General features: G+C 37.2%; 2 protein-coding genes and 1 pseudogene across 2 annotated transcripts; all 3 read right to left on the reverse strand.

Annotated features, from left to right (window-relative positions):
- Positions 1-3,880: 3,880 nt before the first annotated feature.
- LOC113289728 (histone H3.3) lies at positions 3,881-4,786 on the reverse strand. The gene is made up of 2 exons (XM_026539090.1): positions 4,618-4,786; positions 3,881-4,411 (listed from the first exon to the last, which is right to left on the reverse strand). The coding sequence occupies exons 1-2, from the start codon at positions 4,687-4,689 to the stop codon at positions 4,073-4,075; spliced, it is 411 nt and encodes a 136-aa protein (XP_026394875.1). The 5' UTR covers positions 4,690-4,786; the 3' UTR covers positions 3,881-4,072.
- Positions 4,787-6,679: 1,893 nt separating this feature from the next.
- On the reverse strand, positions 6,680-7,707 carry LOC113325946 (annotated as a pseudogene).
- An 817-nt stretch (positions 7,708-8,524) lies between these two features.
- On the reverse strand, positions 8,525-10,291 carry LOC113289736 (histone H1-like). Its single transcript, XM_026539100.1, has 3 exons — positions 10,013-10,291; positions 9,453-9,911; positions 8,525-9,338 (listed from the first exon to the last, which is right to left on the reverse strand). Exons 1-3 carry the CDS (start codon positions 10,208-10,210, stop codon positions 8,715-8,717), a joined length of 1,281 nt encoding a protein of 426 aa, XP_026394885.1. The 5' UTR covers positions 10,211-10,291; the 3' UTR covers positions 8,525-8,714.
- Between the last annotated feature and the right edge of the window lie 14,679 nt (positions 10,292-24,970).

Below are 24,970 nucleotides of genomic sequence, written 5' to 3' on the forward strand. Positions count from 1 at the left end.
CTTGTGCAAGTTATGATTGATTAGGAAATCTGTTTTGAGGCGTACTGAAATTTTTGAAGCATACTAAATAATGCCAAAATAGGATCATCAAATAAAAAATCACATCATCTCTTATCCATCTTTTTTGATAATAGCATAACTACCCTTACATAATTAGTGTTAATGATTATGATTAGATTTGATTAGTTAGGAATTTTAAGGATTGATTAAAAAATATATTGTCAGTGGTGAATTAGTAGATAAATCAAATTTATGTGAGAGAGTTGGGATTCTTGAGAGGAAGAAGAAGAAGTGAAAAAAACTTGGGTTTTGAATTTTGAGATTTTAATGATTAGAAGTAGGGGTGTCAACGGGTTCGGGTCCTCCCGTGTATCACTAGACCCGAATCCAGACCCTACTTATAAAGGTCGGATCCGGATCCTAACGGTTCCGGGTCCGGTTCCTACACTTGTGGACCCATAACCGGACCCGTTTAAATACCCGGGTACCCGCCGGTCCCGGATACCCATTGGGTCTTAAGAAAACTATTAAGAAAACCTCAAAAACTTAATATTTGTCTCTTTTTGTCTTGGATTTAAATAACTTTTATAAAATTTATTATTATTTCTTATTAATGTACTAAATAAAGATTAAATGTAAGAGAAAAATTTAAAACGAGTAAAATATCAGAGCTAAAACTAGCAAAAACATGAATAAAAGTACGAATAAACGGGTACCCGATACCCGCGGGTACCCAACGGTATTACCCGTTTGGACCCGTTTAGATTCGGGTCCAATCGGGTAATTACCCGTCGGGTCCTAAGTTGCTAATGGGTCTAACTTTAGGACCCGGAACCGGACCCAAATCCACCGGATCCGGTTCCAGTTCCGGGTAATGGGTACCCATTGACAGCCCTAATTAGAAGTGACCAAAATGTGTGATTCAAATCATAGGTAGACTTCTATACGAGGTTTAATTTCTTTTATAAGTTGAATCTGTCAAAATATTTAATTTTTAAAACCCAGATCTACTGACCAGATGAACAGTTCGGCTGATAACTTTTCAGCCGAACCTCAGTTTTTTGAAAATATACCTAGGTTCAGCAGACAAGTTATCAGCCGAACCTAGGTATATTTTCAAAAAACTGAGGTTCGACTGGAAAGTTATCAGCCGAACCTAGATATATTTTCAAAAAACTGAGGTTCGGCTGAAAAGTTATCAGCCGAACTTCACTCTGTAACTGACGAATTTTGGTTCGGCTGATTCGAACAAAATCTAGCAAAGTCGCATTAGCCGAACATAGTGTTTCTCTAAATCATACACTAGGTTCGGCTCAAAATTGATACTCCAAGATCAGTCGAACTGATCTTCTGAAAACCCTAATTTCATCTTTGAAATCATATTCTATCGATCAAACAAAATAAAATCAATCAAAAACAAGATGGGTTTGTTACACATACATTCCAAAATACATATAAAAGCAATTGAGATTTGGATTTCGCACTCCAACATCGCTCACTTTGATTCGTGTTTGTTTTGCTAGATCAATTTCTTGATTGAATTTGAGTCCAAGATGTTTGAGTTTAAAGTTTATTTTGATTTTTGATTTTAGGTTTTTGATGATAAGGGCACTCTAATAACTTAAATTGTTTAAGGATATATAGGTAATTGTAGTACCTTTAGACACCCCTTATAAACCCACCCTAGATAGTATAATGAATGAGTATGCCTCCAAAAAAATGAGTATGACTCAAAACAGGTTTCTTGATTAGGAAGCAGAGCATGTTTTGATCATTGTCTGTACTACTACCAGGTATGGTAGGTAATAACAAACAAATCTTTTTCAAGAACCGGGAAAAAAAAGGTTTAGATTGATTGAGTCTTTATTATATCAAGAGTTCAGTTAAACCACAAAACAAGGGCACGCCTAGGCAGCTATGGATCAACCAAACAACACACTGGCAGCAGTGGTACTTATGATTCCTTTAAAGGGTATGCATTTTTTATTATGGGGATGAGCATGGGTGAGATGTATGTTTTTATTAGGATCTTAAGCTTTTCCTACTTGCAGTTTCTGTTTCATACTACTTTCAAAAATGTATGCGTTCACACAGGACGTGAAGCTTTTCCAAGGTCAATGACACCCCCTAAGGGGTCCATAAAAATACACTCACTGTAACAATTGGAAGTGGTGAAGTACTTATTGCTGTTATCTTTAGGTTGGTTCTTGTGGTGGTAGAAGAGTAATAGATTATGTCATTATGGAATAGGGGGTGGTATGACTTATGAGCAATGGGATATCTGTGACCTACTTGTAGCTGGATAGTTATGGGATCAAAATGATTCTCAAGGAAAGAGAATTTGAAGAAAAAATTTACTGCAATCTCGACATCCCCCTGCTGCTCTCTAACTTATAAGCAAATTGCTGTGAAAAAGACTTCTCTTCAAGGGATTGGCACAAAGATAAAAAAAAATGTACCACCCAAATGATTAAAAAGTCTAAACAAACCGAGTCTGTTTAGAGCAACCCTGGCTCAAAACTTTTCCGAGCAAATGAACCGCAAATGAGCACAGTATTGAACAGTAAAAGGCAATGAAAAAATCAGCAGGTGAGCATTGAACAAGTGGAACAATGGAAGGTAATGAAAACAGCATTCACATGTTTACCAGCACCCAGACATTGAATAGTAGAAACTTGCATAAACCAACTTTGACATGCTAAAGGCTGGCCTTGGTTACACTACAGCATGCAGGGCAAAATTGAAATGTTAACTTCCTCGTATGTTATTCACAGTACGTAAACCAATTCATAACTGAAGCCCTTTCTCCAGCATTCGACAATATAAGTTGAGAATAACATTGCATTGACAAGTTAATGACAGGTTACACTGCACCCTCCCAAAACCCAATTGTATCAAGAAAATATTGAAGATGAAATTCAAGTTCATTAACTTCAGAACCCCCGATACAACTGGGACTCTGACACAGACATACATTTTACAGATTGCTGAGCATTGGGATTCATCTAAAAAGGGCATGTAAATTGTGTAGTATAATGCAGAGCAAAATTGCAAAAACGCATCCAGTATGATTCCTAATCAAATTGGATTGTAGCAATCAATCGTTGAGCAAAGACAAAATAATCTCATTCATCCAATTCAACAAATTGTAATAATACTATGTAACTTATGAACAAATTGCTGTGGAAAAGATCATATGAACTGGCAAATAACCTTTTCAGAGTTCCCCACAAATGAACTGGCAATGAGTGGCAGAAGGTAATGAAAGCAGCATCTGAGCATTGAACAATGAAAGGTAATGAAATCAGCATTCACATAGCAGCATTGACATGCTAGAGGCTTGCCTTGGTTACACACCACCTAGTAGGGATTATTGTCCCAGAAGGCAATTGAATTAGGGAAATAGTCTTGAGGAACTACAGAATGCTGAGAAATCAGGATCAAAATACAACTGAATATCATTCACAGACTCGAGTCTTATCCTAGCTTAAGCCTTCCCTGAAAACCAATCCATAGTTCAACCACAATGAATTCAGCATTCAACAAAATATGCAGCATTGACATGTTATTAATAGGTTATACTGCCCAATTACATCAAAGAGAAAATGCAGAAAACCTACATGTTCATCATTCACAGCTTCAGAACACACAATATATCTAAACAATCAACAACACATACAAGTCTAAACAATCAACATTTCACAGATTGTTTGGGTAATATGCAGAGCAATACTGCAAAAACCCATCCTATAACTTGGTCAAATTGAATTCAAGATTATCACAATCAATCTTTCTCCAAGCAAAGACAGAATCATCTCATTCAACTAATTCAACAACTAATTCAACAAATAATAACCGAGTAAAGCAATAAAAGTAAATCTGAAAGAAAAATTATCAGTAATGAATAGATTTCATTGATTATAATGAAAAATTCATACCCCAAACTACATCTTAAAATTCATGAAACAAAAGATTGTCTTGATTAAGAGTAAATTGCTTTATTTACAAAGCAAAAACAAATTCTCCATAACCCTAAAAAATTAAACCCTAGAAAACAGAACAATTAAAGAACTTAAGCCCTTTCACCACGAATACGCCTTGCTAACTGGATGTCTTTAGGCATGATTGTGACTCTCTTAGCGTGAATTGCACACAAGTTAGTATCCTCGAACAATCCAACAAGATAAGCTTCAGCAGCCTCTTGAAGAGCAAGAACAGCATGACTCTGGAATCGAAGATCTGTCTTGAAATCCTGAGCAATCTCACGAACCAACCTCTGGAAAGGCAACTTCCTGATCAAAAGTTCAGTACTCTTCTGGTATTTCCTGATCTCACGAAGAGCAACAGTTCCGGGACGGTAACGATGAGGCTTCTTAACACCTCCAGTTGTTGGTGCTGATTTCCTTGCAGCCTAATCAAAATCAAAACAAATCAAATCAATATACCTCAAAAAACAAATCAAATCAAAATAATAGACCTCAAAAAACAAATCAAATCAAAAACTAGAACAGAAAACCCTAAATCTAACAAAAGAAAGCCGAATCAGAAAATAAAAAAACAGATTCAGATTCAAAATCAGAAAGATCTAGAGGAGAAGAGATGAAGAGATGAATTCACCTTGGTGGCGAGTTGCTTCCTGGGAGCTTTACCTCCGGTAGACTTACGAGCGGTCTGCTTAGTACGAGCCATTGATGAAACGAAAAGGAGATCTGACAATTTTTTTGAAAAGGAAGAGAGATGAGAAATTAGGGGTTTCTAATCTTTTTTTGTGGATGATAGGAGGTGGTACTTGTTGGTATTTATATTAGTAGTTTTTTAACCAAAACGTGGTCAAGGCGGTGGAGATGTATTTACCGACGTGGGATTGGTTCTGGTTTGAGAGAAAACACAAAATCTGTATGCTCTGAATTCTGCGCTCTCATTGGTTGGTTTTGTATTCGTGCGGATCGTGAACTCTAACAAACAAAGATAAGGAGTATTTGTGTTTTCTCTGGTTTCTTTTTGGGTACAATTATTGTCGAGCTCAGGTAACCGACCAACTGAAGGGATCTAAAAGGAATCAGAATAGCATCAATTGTTGTTTATAATTTGTAAGCTGTCGGCTGCTGAAAACCGACAACTTCCTATTAACTGTGTAACAAATTATTGGGCTTCTACTAATAAGGGGTAACTGAAGTTTGAGCCTGTGGAAGCTACAAGCCCATCACTCGTTCCGACTATTCTTCATGTCATTTTAGTTTTCTCAAAGAGTGGGGTTTGCAGGTGCTCATTGCAATTGGAACCTTGGTGTTCGGAAGAAAGCAATGGGGTTCCTGTCACACCATCCCCTGTTGTATGAACTAAAAGATACTAGCAAGACATAGAGAATCGCTCAAAATGAAGCCTTGGCAATGGAATGGACATATATGAGAACCATATGTACAATTTCAAGGCTTGCGTGTATGTAATGCTATTTTGCTGGTGCTTATGCAGTTGCAAGTAATGAGAAATGTTGGCAACAAATCGTTGATAATCGTATCCAATTTTTCCATTAACGTTTTTTAAGTTATTCTTTTTTAAGTGAAATCAATATTATCCATACTAGTCTTCTTACTTAATTCTAACATTTAACTTACCACATAACTACATTGGATATCCAGGATCAATCAACTATTACTACTGCTTTTCTGCAGCTTCTCTATATGCATTATTCACCAAACACAGAAAAAGAAATATATGACACCATATATCTCTGACGAGCTCTACCCAGTGGCCATAGATGATTCAAAATTTGATTATAGAAACCATGAGAGTATTACCTCACGGTGTTTCACTAACACTCAACAAGCTAGATATTATAGATCATATAGCTAATCTTGTAGATAAATCCACTTGGAGTGGTCTTATTGAATGACCACCACTCAAAATGAAGCCTTGGCAGTGGAATGGACATAAATGAAAACCCCAGGTACAATTTTTGCGTAAGTTGTGTGTACGTAATGCTATTTTGATGGTGTTATCCCGGGTTGGTATGCTGTTGCAAGTAATGAAAACTGTTGGCAACAAGTCATTATTCGCATCTAAATTTTTCATTGAAAGTTCTACATACTTGAATTAATTTTTTAGGTGAAATCAAAATTATCCATACTACTCTTCTTTTCTTTTCTTTTTGACAAGAAAGAGCTAACTTGTCCAGGATAAATCAACTACTGATACTGCTTTTCTGCAGCTGCTCTATATGCCAGATACAAAAAACCTACCCACAAAAAATAAAGGACACCATATCTGTCAAGCTCTTTAAATTCAGATAAGGTTTTGATAAAATCCTAACAGTAATCCAGGGGCCAAAGATGACTTAGATGAGTCAAAATTCGATTATGGACACCGGCCAAGAGAGTATTACCTCCCACTCACTGCGCTTCAGCAACACTCAACAAGCTAGATATTATAGCTAATATAGCTAATCTTTTACATAAATCCTCTTGGAGTGGTCTTGTAACTCTTGTTGGATGACCACCACCTTCCACAATCACAACTCACTCTTATCTACTCTATTTGCTTCCTCAGCTTACTTCTTGTTGGTTGACACTGGATATGACCCATATGCTGCGGGAACAGCAGTGTATATGCTTAAGTCCTGAGCCACCCAGGTGCAGCATGTCTGCAGTCATATACTTGTTCTCCATTGTATGCTGCACCACTACTGGCCACTAGGATCAGCTCTCATATGCTTGTTTGCTGGATTACAATCCCAAGAAAGACAAACAGTCTGTTTGCCTTCCATTCAACTTTCCCAATGCAGCACTGCTTCCTCAGCATTGTTTCTATTAGCGAACCGTACGAATCCACATCCTTCGCCAAGAGATATCCTAAGATTTTTAACAGATGTAATCTAACCATACTGAGAAATGGTTTGTGTTAGGTCTTCATCAGTGATGGTGGAATCAAGCCCCGAACGAATATCGTTATGTTAGTAGAATCACCATCATGGTCTGATGCACCATTTGAAGCATAACCACCTTGTGAAGACTATTGATGTTGATAAGCAGCTTACTTCCTTGAGGTTGCGGACCTATGCATATCGCTCTACTTGAACAATACACGTTGTTCATTTCATTCATGGCACTTGTCGTCTCACTATCATCACCTAATCTCACAAATCCATAACCTTTCAAAATACCTGCTGTATTTGCATCAATGCGTCTAGAGGCAAAAGTCTCCTGCAATACTGTATCAGTAACATCTGAAGCCAAACCACCAACAAATATAGACTTGTCAGAACTTGCATCTGAATGCTTGTCGCCCATGCTAAAAGATGCCCAGTTCAAGCGGAGGGGCTGTTCTGGTGTGCCACTGTAGTCCTGCAACACCTATTCAGCTGTGGCACGGGTGGCGAATTCAACAATTCCTCGACATTGAAGTCTGCTTACTACGGGTTACCTTAATGTTGATAACCTTCCCAGTATGAACATGATTCTCATCCATCAAATAATGAAGGTCATCATTCCAAATTGTTTTATTCTCTTCTGAAGAAGAAAAAAGTTCTTCAATATGTTGTTGCTGTTGTTGATGAGGGAACCCCATAAAATGAGTCGGATAATGTTGAGGTATCATCTGATGAGGGATCTCCATTGTTGCAGCACCACCAGGATATTGCATTGGATGTATCCATTGCTGTGGTTGTTGTTGCTGTTGTGGATCAGTAATGTTTGTTACTTGCTGCTGCATCATTCATTTTTCGACTTGCATATCTTTAACTAATAATTACTCCTTGATTGTGATCTTATTTACAAAAGTAAATGCAGTAAATCGTAAACAAGATCTTGAAAAATGTTTCCTTTCTTCCATTATGCAAAACAAGAGAGTTGCAGGATTATTAAGATTCTTGGCAAAGCAATGGACATTAGATTGGAACTTCATATACATTGCAAGGTTAATGTATTGCTAGTTTGCTGGTGCTATCCCTGTGGTTATTCAATATCAAGTAGTGAGAAATGTCAGTAACATCTCATAGTTATTTCATATCCTTATTTCCATCAACAGTCAAGTGGCTTGAATTGGTATTATCTGATGAGGCATCACCATTGTTGCAGCACCAACAGGATATTGTATTGAATGTGTCCATTGTTGGGTTGTTGTTGGAAGTTGGAACTATTTTTGTTGCTTGCTGCTGCATCATTATTTTCTTGGATACTTGAATTGATAAGCAGCATATCTTTTACTAATAATTACTCCTTGATTGTGATCTTACTTACAATAGGTAATGGCAGTAAATGAAGAATCCTAACCAAAATCTTGAAAAATGTTTCTTTTTTCCATTAATACAAAAACAAGAGTTACAGGACACTACTAAATCCTGGCAAAGCAATGTGACAACACATTGGAAATTCATATAAGAGATTTCAAGGTTTATGCATTGCTTGTTTGCTGGTGCTATCAAGTTGTTTTGCAGCCTCAAGTAGTGAGAAATGTCATCAAAATCTCATAGTTATGGTGAACAAAATATTTCCATTAACAGTTGGTGACTTCAATTGGAATGCAGATCTTTCGTTATTTGAATATTTCCATTGAAATGTAACACTGTAAACAGAATCTTGAAAATTGTTTACCTTCTTCCATTAATACTAAACAAGAGTTGCAGGACTACACAACAATAAGGACGAAAACAGACTAACATATATGTATTTGACATCTACAACCACAGACTAAAAACTAAGAACACTTAACAATCTGATTTAAGCTCTTCTAGCTCTCTTAGCTGCAGGAGATTTGATGGACTTGGGTTGCTTAGGTTTAACAGGAGTAGCTGCATTTGCCTTCCTCTTAAGACCAACTTTCTTTGCAGCAACAGCAGCAGGCTTCTTCAAACCTGCTTTCTTAGCAACAACACCAGCAGGCTTCTTCACAGCTGCTGCTTTCTTAGTAACAACACTAGCAGGCTTCTTTTTCAAACCAGCTTTCTTTGCAACAGCAGCTGCAGGCTTCTTCAAACCATCTTTCTTAGCTACAGCAGTTGCAGCCTTCTTCTTTGTTGGAGCAGCAGTGGATGCAGATTTCTTTCCAGCCTTGGCTTTTGGAACAACAGCAGCAGCAGTTTTAGGTTTAGTTTCTGGTTTCTTCTTCTCAGCAACAGCTTTAGGAGCAGCTTTAACATCTTTCTTTGCTGCATCAGAAAGCTTGAAGGAAGCTTTAACCTTAATCAATTTCTCACTAGCAACACATTTCTTCAATTGAACAGCCAAAAGCTTCTTATAGTTTTCAGGCAAAATTTTACTGTGTTTCTCTTCCATGTACTTAGCAATTGCAATTGGACTTGACCCAGATCTCTCTTTCAAAGCCAGAATAGCTTCCTTGATCATCTGCAAACAAAACCCCCAAAAATTAATTCAGATTTCAATACCACAAAGATCTATCTGTAAATAATAATAGAACATCAAAACTGAGACAAAATTTCTAGGGTTATGATTTTATACCTGAAAGTAAGTAGGATGAGAAGGATCAGAAGCCTTAGCAGATACTGGTTTCTTCCCCTTTGGAACAGCCTTTGCAGATGCAGATTTGATTGATTTCACCTGCTTAGGTTTAACTCCAGCAGCAGTTTTCTTCTTCAAAGAAGCAGCAACTTTCTTAGATGCAGCTTTCTTAACACCACCTCTAGATTTGGAAACAGCAGCAGTAGATGATTTAGCTTTGACTGGTTTCTTCTTCTCAGCACCAGCAGATTTCACAGCTTTCTTTGCACCATCAGAAAGTTTGAAAGAAGCCTTAACCTTAGTCAATTTCCCATTAGCAGTACAGTTTTTCAATTGAACCCCCAACATCTTGTTAAAATTTGATGGCAAATCTTTGTGTTTCTCTGAAATGAACTTAGCAATAGCATGAGGACTAGATCCACTCTTCTCATTCAACGCTACCAAAGCTTCCTTAATCATCTACATCATAAACACACAAAATCCCCAAATTAAAAACAAACCCTAGATTAAAACAAAAAAATACCAAAAATGAAATAAGATTCCAGAGTTAATGGTTTTACCTCAAAATAACTTGGATGTGAAGGAGCAGTCTTAGGAGCTCTGGGTTTCTTCTCTTTCACTGATTTCTCTGGTTTCTCAGCACCTTCGGTTGCAACAGGTGCTTCTTCTTCTGGTTGTGGTTGTTGTTGTTGTTCAACTACCTCCTCCATTGCTGGTGCTGCGTTCAGATCTTCTACTTGTTGTTGTTGTTCAGACATTTTCTCTTGAAACTATTAAAAATTATTTGAAGATTTTTTTTTTTTTTTGCTCTCTATGAGAAGAATTGATTAGTGCAGAAAGTTTGGGTGTGAAATTTTGTCAATTCGATGGGTGGGTATTTATAATAAGTTTAGAGTTTGACGTTACAAATGAGATTCTGGTATCTGATTGGTTGTTTAAGAGTGTTTCGGATTGCGATCCTAGTACACAGGAGTTCTGGGATGTGATTGGTTGTTTATACCTCATGCGGATCGCTAACATTTTCAAAATACCAATCTTGACCGTTTATGGTTTTTAAGAAATTGTCCGTTGGATGGACTAGATTGTGGGTGAAATGAAAGAGGCTCTTTTAGGCTTGTTTTTGCTTTTTTTTTCTTGGGGTGTGCTTCCATCATGGATTTGAAGTGAATTTTGTTAGTGATTTACATGGTTTAAAAGGTTTGGGTTTTACGAGGTTAAAGATAATAGACATGGCATTAGATTAAGCTCCTATTTGCCTGATTCCGTTAACATTTTGTGATGAAATTTGATCAAAAGATAGCATAGTCTAGTTTGTTGTTGTTTTTTCATCTTTTAAGGTGTGTCAATATGTGTTCTTCAATTTTTAACCAGGCATAATAAGCAAATATCTTTTAACTCTTTTCGACTATCCTTGAGACCATAATCTTTAAATAAGTATTTCATTGAGTTGAGTTGCGATTAAAAACACCCGCTCAACACGCTAGCACCAAATATCTTCTCCCAAAACCATCGACTTCTCCTCTTCTTCCCAAATTTCTCCATCTTCATCCCATACCCTGTCTCTGCCGCAAACACCACCTCTCTCATCACCATTGTCTCTGCCTCAGACACCACCTCTGCCACAGCCACCCTACGACTTCCATAACCACTCTAACGAAACACCACCTTACCTTATATCTCTAGCCACTTATTTCACCAATTTCCCCTCTATCCATCTCTGAAACCCTAGGTGGGAAATTGGTAAAATAGGTGAGTCTATAAAAGTGATTGAAGACAGGAGAGGGAGCAGGAAGAACAGAGAAAGAATGGGTCGACGCTATAGGTAAGGATTATCCCATCCAATCAGGTAAAAATTGTAACCCTAGTTTACTGTTTCCATTTGGGGATTTGTAAGAACCCTAATTTTGTATTTTGGGGTATAAATAGAGATGGGGGTTAGTGTTGTTGGGGGAAGCCTGGGTTAGCCAGAGCAAAGCCATTAGAGGCCTGGACTAGCCAGTGCCCTCAATGTTACTGTCATGTTGATGTTCCATGTAGTGTTAATGTTCAACTCTCTATTTCAGTTATCAGTTAGTTACAATATGTTCTAATTTGTTTGCTGAGGTTTCAATGAAACCCTAATATTGATGTGTGTTCATTTTGATAGTATTGCTCTTGGATGTTTACAATTCTTATGAAAGATTCAACTTAGTGCATCATCATCTTGCTCTCACATTGTATGTCATGCATACCTTGTAGTTAGGTTTACACCATGATGATTGAACTACAACTCATGCTCAAACAGGTCATCTTTGATCCTTAGACTAATTGTACTTGACTTAGACAATTAGTACTTTGGAGAAAAGCCTTAGTTGTGCTTGGTCTTTCTAGTGGGGAAACCCCTCAGATATAGGGCAGACTAGGATCTTACCCCTTATCTGCTATAGGGACATGAATGGTGCAGTCAGTGGAAGGCATAGTACAAGATTAGTGGTGGATTTGCTAACCTCAGTTCACTCATCTCTCTGTTTAACTTGCTTACTGCCTGTGTTACTGCCTCTTTTTGTTGTTGTTGCTCTTACTTTTACTGTCTTGCATTTTACTTCACCACTTGTTTACTGCCTTGCCTTTGGTTACTTCCTTTGTTTTCTGTTAAGCTTAGAAAACAGTTTAGGAACTTCTCTAGCTTCAAACACACACACTAGTCCCTGTTGGATCGACCCGTATTTGCACATTCTACAACACGACATCGTGCACTTGTGGTTTAACATGTAGGCTTTATCTTGCTTTTATTTTCTGTCATCTTTCCTAGCCTACCAAGTTTTTGGCGCCGTTGCCGGGGACTTGGCGTTGTGTGTTGAAGTTTCTTGGACTGTATCTTAGCTATTCTTGCACTTTCTTAGCTGTACTTGCATTTATCTTTTAGCTTTTTCTCTTGCTGTTCATTTGCATCATCACTACATCTGCATCTTCTCTGCTCTAGTAGCATTTGCATTTTGCATATTCACTGCATATTGTTCTTGCATTTATATTTGCATACTGTTCTGTATCATAACTTGCGTCTTTCAATTAATCTTACTGCCTCCTGCATTCACATAATCTCTGCCTTCTTGTTGTGCATCTCATTGCATTTCATTGACTTTGCAAATTTTGTTGCTGCTATGGTGCTGTGGAGATGGTGTGTTGTTGCTGTTGCTGTGTTGCTGCTGCTGAGCTGTTGCTGCTGGTGCTATTGCTGTTGTGAACCAAAGCCCAACTGGGCTGTGCAACTAGAACAACAGAGCAGCTGGGCTGTGCTAAAAAGAGTAAGCCTAAACCCAATAACTGTGTGAGCTTGCTTTAAAAACTGAAATTCCGGGCCTTGTAAATTGATTCTGAAACTCTTGAACCCAAGTGCACTTTGTTTCTGAACTCTGGGCTTGAACCCAACTCATAATTTGTAAAACGTTTTTAAGCTCAAGTGGGCCTCGTATTTTGGCTAACTGAGAGCCCAAAAATCAAATACCCAGCTGGGTCTCTTGCATTTCTGGGCTTGTTCACTGAACTCGTTAGTTGGGCCGTGTACTCAAATATCTAGGTCGTTCGCTGGGCTTGTCCCACGGAAAATTTGAACCAGTTAGCTGGGCCTTATCCCATTAAAACTAAAAGGAGTTTTCAAAACCCAACTAAAAAAACCAAATTGCATTCTCCCACCAATGTGGGTTTTCTCCCAATAACCAAAAATTTTCTCCCACATTCAAACCAAATTTTCTTTTCAAAACCCAACAAAACCAAAAATTTCTCCCATATTCAAACCAAAATTTTGCTCCTAATTCAAAACCAAAGCTTTGCTCCACCAATGTGGGCTTGCTCCCAATTTTAAAACCAAAGTTTTTGTCTCCCAATTAAAACCAAAAGTTTTCTCCCATTCAAAAACCAAAATTTTTCTCCCTCTTTTTAACCAAAAATCCCAAATAGGCTTTACCTTTAAAGCCTAAAAACCAAATTTTTGAAACCCATAACTGAAAAGTGTGGGCCTTATTTCTCTTTTTGAATTGTGTGATTGTTTGATAAACATAACATGTCTGGATTTTGGTCTGCCACTGGGAATAAATCTATTAGAGAAGCTTACGGGCAAGATTCACCTTATGAGCCTCCCACAGACCATGATGTCAATAGTTATAGGGATTATTATTATGGACCTTCTGTAGGTCATGAACCTCAATATGCAAACCCTAATGACTATTCACACATGTATCATCCACCAATGAGTGAAAATGAACATTTAGACAATATCCAACTCACACATTCGTCACTTGTGAATCAGTTAGAGGCTCGGATCACTGCTTTAGAAATGCAAACACATGAGAAATCTGTAGCATCTAGTTCACATAGACGACCTGAAATATATGCATGTACCTTATGTGGTGGTTTAGAACACCCTGATAAATATTGCTATATTTTGCATGATTATAGGCAATTTAGAGAATCCCATGAAAATCCAAATTATGAAATGCCCACAAATTGTGAGGCTGGTAGTCATTGGACCATAATCAATCCTTTGAGGGTTGCGATCAATCTTTTATAAACCCTAATGACCATGCACACATGTACCATTCACCACAATTTGAACATGAAGAATTTTGTACTCCCATGAATTTAGACTCCACCACAGAAGCTTTCAGACTCAGTGAGCAAAACTTTGCTAGATCTACATCACGAATTCAGGCATATTTAGATCAGATTTTGCTTCACCTACAAAAGGAGGAAATTCATGAGGAAATGTATGTTGTCCCTAATGAAGTGTCTAGTCCCATTCATGTAAATGATGTTGAATATGAACCTAATTTAGAGGAACATGAATCGACTAATGACACCACCACTGTTAATGAGGACCAATATGCATGTTACCATGATGATGATTATGAAGATTATGATGATAATGATGTTATGTTAGAAGAACATGAAAATATTGTGGAACCTTTTGGTTCAATAACATATGGCTTCTCGCCCTCGACCTTCATGAATGTTGTTTCTTCTAATACTCATAGCAAATCATATGATTTTGATATTGATATGGTACTTGTACAATTGTTCTTCGAAGATGAGCATGACATAGGAATAGTTGAATCTTGTAGACACTAATGTTAATATGCATGAAAACAAATTTGATGTGTCTGATTCCTTGCCTAAGTCACAAAATGTTATTTCTTCCGATGTTGATTTGAGTACTACGGACAATCATGATACCGATTTAGGTCTTGATGTTTTGTCGATGAATGTGAGCATGATTTACCAATTTATGATTTAGGGGAAGTATGTGTTGGTACTATTGATTATCCATGAAAATAACTTAGAAGTACCAACTTTCTTACCTAAATCGCATATTGAGATTATTCCACCCAACCTAGATTTGGTTTGTAACAAAACTTTTAAACCAACTTTTCTGAAAATTCCCAACCTAGGATTGGAACTGTGTGCCTCCCAAGTCCTTTTGGACTATTTTGCATCAAAATACAACATTTTAAGAGCCACAGTTGGAATTAATTTCTCTGACCATCCCAAAAAGTCCATTTTGAGTTAGACCTTGTGAATCCTGAACCCCTAAAATTAGAAATTTTGTGCTTAAAATAAACTGTTGAAAAATTAGGTTTAGGGGTGATTCATTGGTTTTTCACTCTCACTCCATTTCAGTCCAATTTTAGTGTTTGAAACTGTCTATGTTTCAACACTTTGTCTTTTGGGTTGATCCTCAACTCTTTAGACTGTATGTATATAGTGAATTGTTTGTATATAATCTGGTAGGTAATGTTTAGTGGAATCATATGTTTCTTGTATATTGTGCTAACCCAAATTCAGTTGATGTTGGTTGCCTTGAATAATGGAGTTCAAAACTTGCTTTCGCCAATATCCGGTAATCTCTTTCCTTTTTCTACACTTAGCATCGTTCTCATGGTATGTGTTATAATCATGTTTATCTTTTGAAACATTGAGGAAAATGTTTAGTTTAGGTTTGGGGGTGAAAAGTAGATACTTTGATAACATGATATAATTGAAAACAAAACTCTTTCTTTTTGAAAAAAAAAAAATTAAAAAAATCAAAATTAAAAATTAAAAAATTCGAAAAAAATATAAAAATGGAGCTCATTTACCTTGAAATGTTGACTCTTGTGCATGTATGTAAACATAAGGATTCTTAGTCTAGATATTTAGGCACCCTGATTCTAGCACAATTCACATAGTGATAAGAAACTTGCACGCGCATGATCTACCAATACATGTATAGCCTCATCCTTGAGGTGTTCTATCGGAAGTCACGATTGCCAATCACTTTAGAATACTGAACGAAACTTGACTAGCTTGTTTTTGGTTGGTTGGGATAGAAGGTGGAGGTTACACTAAGAAAGACAACCATCGAATTTAACTGGGTGCATCAAAAATGGCTACCTCTTGCAAAGTGTCATGTAATTTTTTGTTTCTTTTTGCTTATGTATCAAAAGAGTTACCATGTTGTAAATATTTTTTCAATAAAAAAAAAGTCAAGTATTTATCAATTCCATCCTCTCTTGTTCCAAAAATAAAAGAGAGTAGTCAATGTAAATAAGAGTCATCTTTTGTGTTTTTGTGTTATAAGCAAGGAAGGGTGTATGCCATTGATGTACAACGCGAGTAATTGTGAAATACCTCCAACTCATTCACAATTCTCGTAAAGTCCGGACAGCTAGCTAGATTTCGACCTCGGTTCTTAGCCTGAGAAACTATCTCTTGGTGATTAGTAGTCATAACATCCGATCTTTCTTTACACATGTGTAGATACACTTTACACTCTTATCACATGTATTTATTTGTTATCAGTGCTAGGATTGTGCCTTTGATAGCTAGATTGACATCTCCATTTTGCTGTGAGCTTCAACTGTCTTGCACATGTCACATTTGATGGAATCTGAGCTTATATTTTGTCCTAGAACTTTGTAGGTATGTTCTAAGCAAACCTTCACGAGACTTCAACTCATCCACTAGGGACACTTAGTGGTTTAAAAGGCTTATTGCATTCTCTAAATGCAATCGAGAGACCAGCGACAGTGGTATAGGTAGGATTTCCTTAGTTTTGTTTTACTTGAGGACAAGTAAAATTCAGGTTTGGGGGTATTTTATGAGTGCCAAATATTGTATATATTTGCACCTTTTTATTGGCATTTAACTCATCATTTGTGCACTAACGCTCCATTTTATCCCATATTCTGTGTTTTCGTTGTTTTCAAGAATAAGTACTTTTCTCAATTAATTTTGCATTTTTAGGTACTAAATAAAGTCTGGTTAACTCACGGAGCGAAAAGAGCAAAGAAACGGCAAAGACTCCCGCAGAAAGGCAGCGAAGAATGATGTTTGCAAGAGTCGGATCAACTAGAAGTGGGCTTGAAGAGGAAGAATTGTCCTTAAAGAAGATATGGTCTTGGCATACCCAAGGCCCAAAACCCTTACCCAAATCCATTTCCAATACCCATACACATTTCCATGAGAGCCGTCAGATTGGATCCATCACATCATCCAACGTTCGCCTCATCACCGAGCATCAAATCTTGAAGCTCCTGTCAAACATCATAGTACCTAACTCCAATCTAAGCCGTCAGAATTGTTGTATCACGCATCCAATGGTCGCTGCAAGCTTGTTCCATCTTAGCCGTTCGATTCAATCCAGATGTGATCATCCAACGTATCATCTTCGCTGGACATCGAATTTGCTACACCCGTTCAACACCCTAGCACCAAATATCTTCTCCCAAAACCATCGACTTCTCCTCTTCTTCCCAAATTTCTCCATCTTCATCCCATACCCTGTCTCTGCCGCAGACACCACCTCTGTCATCACCACTGTCTCTGCCGCAGACACCACCTCTGCCATCACCACCACCTCTGCCACAGCCACCCTACGACTTCCATAACCACTCTAACGAAACACCACCTTACCCTATATCTCTAGCCATTTATTTCACCAATTTCCCCTCTATCCATCTCTGAAACCCTAGGTGGGAAATTGGTAAAATAGGTGAGTCTATAGAAGTGATTGAAGACAGGAGAGGGAGCAGGAAGAACAGAGAAATAATGGGTCGACGCTATAGGTAAGGATTATCCCATCCAATCAAGTAAAAATTGTAACCCTAGTTTACTGTTTCCATTTGGGGATTTGTAAGAACCCTAATTTTGTATTTTGGGGTATAAATAGAGATGGGGGTTAGTGTTGTTGGGGGAAGCCTGGGTTAGCCAGAGCAAAGCCATTAGAGGCCTGGACTAGCCAGTGCCCTCAATGTTACTGTCCTGTTGATGTTCCATGTAGTGTTAATGTTCAACTCTCTATTTCAGTTATCAGTTAGTTACAATATGTTCTAATTTGCTTGCTGAGGTTTCAATGAAACCTTAATATTGATGTGTGTTCATTTTGATAGTATTGCTCTTGGATGTTTACAATTCTTATGAAAGATTCAACTTAGTGCATCATCATCTTGCTCTCACATTGTATGTCATGCATACTTTGTAGTTAGGTTTACACCATGATGATTGAACTACAACTCATGCTCAAACAGGTCATCTTTGATCCTTAGACTAGTTGTACTTAACTTAGAAAATTAGTACTTTGGAGAAAATCCTTAGTTGTGCTTGGTCTTTCTAGTGGGGAAACCCCTCAGATATAGGGCAGACTAGGATCTTACCCCTTTTCTGCTATAGGGACAAGAATGGTGCAGTCAGTGGAAGGCATAATACAAGATTAGTGGTGGATTTGCTAACCTCAGTTCACTCATCTCTCTGTTTAACTTGCTTACTGCCTGTGTTACTGCCTCTTTTTGTTGTTGTTGCTCTTACTTTTACTGTCTTGCATTTTACTTCACCACTTGTTTACTGCCTTGCCTTTGGTTACTGCCTTTGTTCTCTGTTAAGCTTAGAAAACAGTTTTAGGAACTTCTCTAGCTTCAAACACACACACTAGTCCCTGTTGGATCGACCCGTATTTGCACATTATACAACACGACACCGTGCACTTGCGGTTTAACATGTAGGATTTATCTTGCTTTTATTTTCTGTCATCTTTCCTAGCCTACCATAGTCCACACTACAAATACATATGGTTTTCAGATCATTATGTAAGGAGGAGTGGTTTCCATGTGAAATGGAGTATTGACTAAGGGGGAGTGACACATATCACCATAGTATTGTTGTCGAAGTTGTGATACAATTGAACTTTGATGTTGTGTACTAATACTATGAAAATGTTAACAATGATTGAGAATTCTTGTTTTCTCATTGTTATAGCTACAGATTTTCAACAACGATGATGTTAAACTTACAACCTTTGGAATCATTGGAGTACTTGGAAGTTACGAAGATTTTGAGTAATGTTGAAGAACCAAGAAGGTCAGGCATGTGGAAGAGAAGCTACAAAGTTTATTATTTATTTTGTATGACATGTGTATTGATAGTTTTGTCATTAAAATTGACAAAGGGGGAGATTGTTAGAGCACTGCTCGGTCGAACTCGCATGCGTTGCTATCTCAAGCATGTTTGTCAATGTTAGTGATGGAAACTATAAGTCTTGATTTCTTGTCTACTTATAGCTAAGTCTCGGACTAGGATATAAAGTGTAGTTATGCTCAAGACTCCATGGCGATCATCATACAAAGGCGAAGAACTACTCAAGGAACTTGTGGAACTTCGTCGACTAAAAGGTATGTGGAGACTTGAACTTATCTATCACTCAAAAGTATATCTACTCTATCTCATATCTTGAGACAAAAGTCGTATTGCTATATATACTTTGATTATACACATTTGCTATTTCGAGCAGAGTTTATCTCGCGTATCTATTTCTCGAAATATGTGTTGGTAAGCTTTCGCCTTGGCCAAGTTCATCTTTACTAATATTAAGTTTCAATTACTTGAAAATGGCTTTGACGAAAAATGGTTTGTGAATAACAATCATATAACGTCCTCTAAGAATGTTTCAATGATTGAAATGAGAGTTTAGAATATATAACCTTGGAAGGATATAAACATTGTGTAGTAACACATGTGTATAAGTCCTTATTCCTTGAACCAAAGTATGCGTACTTTGATGCTCAGAAAAACCGGAACTAAAGTCCGCATACCAGTACATGCACCATCGGAAGTTCACGTCCCGTGAAAATCTGTTGGAGTTTGTGAACCGAAAACAAACTCATTCCGGGTACTTAAGTCCGCGTACCAGTCCGCGTACTTAGGTTGGTTATTTTCTAAAAACGATTATTCGTGAACTTAAACTTATATAAACTAAGGAATGCATAATTGAAAATCGTGGTTATACAATTCATGAAGTGATTCGAGTGAATCAAATCGTTTTTGCTTCGATGTGTCTTGTATACTTCTATAAGATCTAAGCAATTGAACAACTGTCTAACTAGTTCATTTGAATCATTTGAACTAGTTGTGGTAAAGAAGAATATGGTTCATATGGAAGTGCTCATATGGCTAACCATTTGGTTAACTACTGTTGAACCAACTAAGTGTACATGTTTGGGTACGGTTACAAAAATCTAAATAAACGTGAATTTCATTTGTGTGTAACAAGCTAAGTTAGATCTAACGGTTGAAAGATATTAACTTGAATCTAATCAGGTTTTCATCTGACGGTGAATATTGAATGCTTTGTTATTAAGCTAACATTGATTGCAAACCCTGATTTGAAAGTCTATATAAAGGAGAACTCTAGCAACTGGGAAATCTAATCCCCACACCTTCCGTGTGATACTAGTTGTATTAACTAGAGTCGATTCTCCTTTAACCTTAGGTTTTTTCTCGAGACCATGTAGGTTAACGACTTGAAGACTTCAATGGGATTGTGAAGCCAGACCCAACTATTTTCTCTGTAGTTGCGTGATCTGATCTTGTTGTTTCTATCGTATTTGAGTACAATCGTAAGATTGGTTTGGGATTGATTTCTCCAATATGCAAGATATAAAAGAAGTCACAAACACCTTCGTCTCATCGTTTTTGATTCCGCAATATCTTCTTTCGCTAGTTGATTAAGATTATTGTGAGGTGATTGATAATTCTAGGTTGTTCTTCGGGAATATAAGTCCGGGTTATCAATTGGTTCATGTTCACCTTGATTTATCAAAAGGCGTAACAAAAACTCGTAGGTATTTCTGTGGGTGACTGATTTATCTATTACCGTAGACTTTTCCGTGTGATACAATATTGTGTATTAAAGTCTTCGACTTTGGGTCGTAGCAACTCTTAGTTGTGGGTGAGATCATCTAAGGGAATCAAGTGCGTAGTATCCTGCTGGAACCAGAGAGGTAAGGAGCGCAACTGTACCTTGGATCAGTGTGAGATTGATTGGGGTTCAACAACAGTCCAGACTGAAGTTAGTTTGTAGTAGGCTAGTGTCTGTAGCGGCTTAATACAGTGTGGTGTTGTTCAAATATGGACTAGGTCCCAGTTTTTTTTTGCATTTGCGGTTTCCTCGTTAGCAAAAATTCTGGTGTCTGTGTTATTTCTTTTCCGCATTATATTTTGCTACATAATTGAAATATCACAGGTTGTGCGTTGAATCGATCAATTGGGAAATCCAACCTTTGGTTGTTGATTGAAATTGATTGATCCTTGAACATTGGTCTTTGGTACAGTTCAAGTAGTTTCTCTTGTATTCAATTAGACTCGCAGATTTCTATTTGCTTAAGTAAGTATTGAATCAAGAAAGTGAGATATAACTCTTTGATATACTTTTATTAAGATTAAGTCTGACTGTCTAGTTGATTCTCTTAAAAGTATATTAGAGTTTGTCCATACAGATTGCTAAGCGAAATATTGGGTGTGGTTGTTAGACCCCCGCTTTTTCATGTAGCATACATCCCCCGGAACACCCTAGTTGTGAAGCTATGATCACTACACCATATGGACCGATTTGAGACATATTGATTTTTTGGTTCGAGACACATATAAAGGTCTTTAGTGATTGCACTCTTATAAGAGTTTCAAATCAACTATATGAGTTGCTTTAATTCTGATTTTTCTACTACTTTGATACGTGTATCGAAATATTACATACGTGTCTCGAAATATTGCATACTTTGTAAATTTATAATTTTATAACTTTAATACATATTTAATCTATTATTATTATTTCAATTTCTATCTTATTTCCCTCCAAAACCAAACTTTCCCCAAAAAAAATTCTTTCTTTCACATTAATTTCCCCCTCAAATTTCCCTTCACATGTTTATCTCACACCAAAATCATTTGAATTAAAGTTCATCAACAATTCACTTCCCCCCATTTATTTCAAGTTTCCCCCCAATTATTTAGACAAAAAAAAATATCTCACAATTAAATTATTTCCTTTAAGACAAAGAGAAAAAAAAATATTTTTTTTCCTTAATTATATTTATCTCTTCTTGTTAGAGCACTGCTCGGTCGAACTCGCAAGTGTCGCTATCTCAAGCTTGTTTGTCAAGTTTAGTTGCCAAAACTATAAGTCTTGATTTCTAATCTACTTATAGCTAAGTCTCAGATTATGATACAAAGTGTAGTTAAGCATTAGACTTCACGACGCTCATCGATTGAAGACGAAGAGATACTAAGGGGGGAGCTTGTGGAAATTCATCAACAAAAGGTATGTGGAGACTTGAACTCATCTATCACTCAAAAGTCTATCTACTCTATCTCCTATTTGAGCCAAAATTCGTATAGCTATATAGACTTCAATTGTACACATTTGATATTTCGAGCTGAGTTTAACTCGCTTACATATTTCTCGAAATATGTGTTGGTAAGCTTTCGCTTTAACCAAGTCCATCTTATATTCTTGACGAAAGTCGAAAGATGATCATGTGAAAATCGTCTGGTAACATCTTACATGATTTGTGTGAGACAGTCATTTGATGTAGACTCGGAGTGTTTCGTATCCATCATTCGATCACTTGAAAATTGCTTTGAAGCTAATAGTTTGCGTGAGACAACTATTGTAGTCTTTCAAGAATGTTTAAATGATTGAAATAAGAGTTTATAACACTTAACCATGATTGGATAATAAGCACAGTGTGCGTACTTGCATATGTGTAATCCAAGTTCGGGAACCATAGTATGCATACTCGTATTAATACTGGTTGGTTAATGAAAGTCTTGGAACTATAGTATGCATACCGGTATGCGTACTGGTTCCGGAATTTTCTACTGAGTTTGGTTTATATTTAGTGGTATGCGTACACGTTCGCATACTGGCGAACCCAAACTTAGTCCGGCTACTTAGGTATGCATACTTGAGTAAGTTAAGTTGTAAAATCGGTTTGTTCATGAACTAATACATTTATATAATAAGGAATGCAATCTTTTGCAAACCGTGGCTATAATGTTCATGACTTGATTCGAGTGAATCAAAATCGATTCTGCTCCAATTGTGTCTTGTACAATTCTATGAGAATATAAACAATTGAACAACTCTAAAACTAGTTTCATTTGAGTCATTTGAACTAGTTATGGTTAAAATGAATATGGTTGATATGAAAGTGTTCATATGGATAACTTCGGTTAACTATGAAAAGGTGTAAACGTTTAGATACGATTACCAATATCTAAATGAAGTCACTTTTCATTTGCGTGTAACAAGCTAAGTTCGATCTAATGGTTGAAAGATATTAGCTTGATTCAAATCAGTTTTTCATCTAATGGTGAATATTGAATGCTTTGTTACCAAGGTAACATTGATTGCAAACCCTAATTTGAAATCTATGTAAAGGAGAACTCTAGCAACTGGGAAACCTAATCTCCACACCTCCTATGTGATACTAGTTGCGACTAGAGTCGATTCAGGTTAACGACTTGAAGACTTCATTGGGATTGTGAAGCCAGACCCAACCATTTTCTTTGTAGTTGCGTGTTCTGATCTTGCTGTTTTTACTATCAAAGCTATTGGACATCAATGGTATCGGACTTATGAGTATTCATACTATAACAGTTCGGCTGAGCAGTCACTCACTTTTGACAGCTATATGATTCCAAAATATGATTCTCTATCGTGATTGAGTACTATCTTCTCTAATATTTGCTTGAGATTTAATCTCCGATAGGCAAGATAAAAAGTAGTCACAAACATCTTCGTCTCATCGTTTGTGATTTCACAATATCTTGTCTCGCTACCATACAATTAAGATTATTGTGAGGTGATTGATATTTCTAGGTTGTTCTTCGGGAGTATAAGTCCGTATATCAATTGGTTCCTGTTCACCTTGGTTTATCAAAGGACGAAATAAAACTCGTAGGTTTATCCGTGGGAGACATATTTATATACTCAATAGACTTTTCTATGTAAGACAGATTGGTTTATCAAGTCTTCGACTTTGGGTCACAACAACTCTTAGTTATGGATGAGATCAGCTAAGGGAATTAAGTGCGTAGAGTCCTGCCGGGATTCAGAGACGTAAGGAACGCGACTGTACCTTGATCAATATGAGATTGGTTAGGGCTCCACTAAATTCCAGTCTGAAGTTAACTTGGAGCAGGCTAGTGTCTGTAGCGGCTTAATACAGTGTGGTCAAATATAGACTAGTTCCCGGGGTTTTTCTGCATTTGCGGTTTCCACGTTAACAAAACTTCTTTGTGTGTGTTATTTCTTTTCCGCATTATATTTGTTTATATAATTGAAATAGCACAGGTTGTGCGTAAGTTCAATCAATTGTGAATCCAACTTTTGGTTGTTGATTAAATTTATTGACACTTGGATATTGGTTTTTGATACAGTCCAAGTTATTTCTTATATTCAATCGGGCTCGCAAATTCCTATTTGTTTGATTGTGGATTGAATTGAGAAATTGAGATATAAGTTTTTGATATAATTTTATTAAAGATTGAGTCTGACTGTCTAGTTGATTCTCTTGAAAGTATATTGGAGTTAGTCCATACAGATTGCTAATCGAAATATTGGGTGTGGTTGTGTTGATGGTGGATTTTTGTTTAAGGCTAAAATTGTAAAAGCGGAATTTTAATAGGCTGCCATTCTCTGAAGGATAAAGCCATTTAAGTGATGAATACTTCTTCAGTTTATTAATTCACCCAGAATGGAGCATGTGGCAACAATCCCTGTGAATTAAATACACCCAGAACGGAGCATGTAGCAACAATCCCGATTTTTCTGTGGATTTATAGCATTATTAATTAATGCTTTATTAGCCTTGTATTTCCTGTGCTGTTCCCGGGAACCCTCACTGTTGATGCGGCATTAGGACTGAGTGTTGCTCCTAACAGGGTAACACGAATCTCCGAGTGTCAATAGTGAGGCATGCACGAAATGCCCGTACAGGCTATCTCTCTCGGTGTGTTATACTAGCCCGATTGAGTATAATCTGGGTTGCTCGTGCCAGTCTCAGAAATAATCATGGCCACGCAGGTTGGCCGCATGATTCGATAGCCTAGACGATCCTCCGTAGGAGAAGGCTATCACCACAATGACCACCAGCGGCCCGGTTATGCCCTGGCTGGTCGAATACATACCACGCCTTTCAAATGGCCACCGAACGCCAGCTTAGAGTTGGATG

The sequence above is a fragment of the Papaver somniferum genome, chromosome 1, assembly GCF_003573695.1.
Source record: "Papaver somniferum cultivar HN1 chromosome 1, ASM357369v1, whole genome shotgun sequence".
NCBI lineage: Eukaryota > Viridiplantae > Streptophyta > Magnoliopsida > Ranunculales > Papaveraceae > Papaver > Papaver somniferum.

Coding starts and splice junctions, on each gene's coding strand:
- LOC113289728 (XM_026539090.1), bottom strand. CDS start 4,689: ATGGCTCGTACTAAGCAGACCGCTCGTAAGTCTACCGGAGGTAAAGCT. Junction 4,412..4,617: donor GGAAGCAACTCGCCACCAAG/GTGAATTCATCT, acceptor GATTTTGATTAG/GCTGCAAGGAAATCAGCACC.
- LOC113289736 (XM_026539100.1), bottom strand. CDS start 10,210: ATGTCTGAACAACAACAACAAGTAGAAGATCTGAACGCAGCACCAGCA. Junction 9,912..10,012: donor CACATCCAAGTTATTTTGAG/GTAAAACCATTA, acceptor TTTATGATGTAG/ATGATTAAGGAAGCTTTGGT. Junction 9,339..9,452: donor CTCATCCTACTTACTTTCAG/GTATAAAATCAT, acceptor TTTTGTTTGCAG/ATGATCAAGGAAGCTATTCT.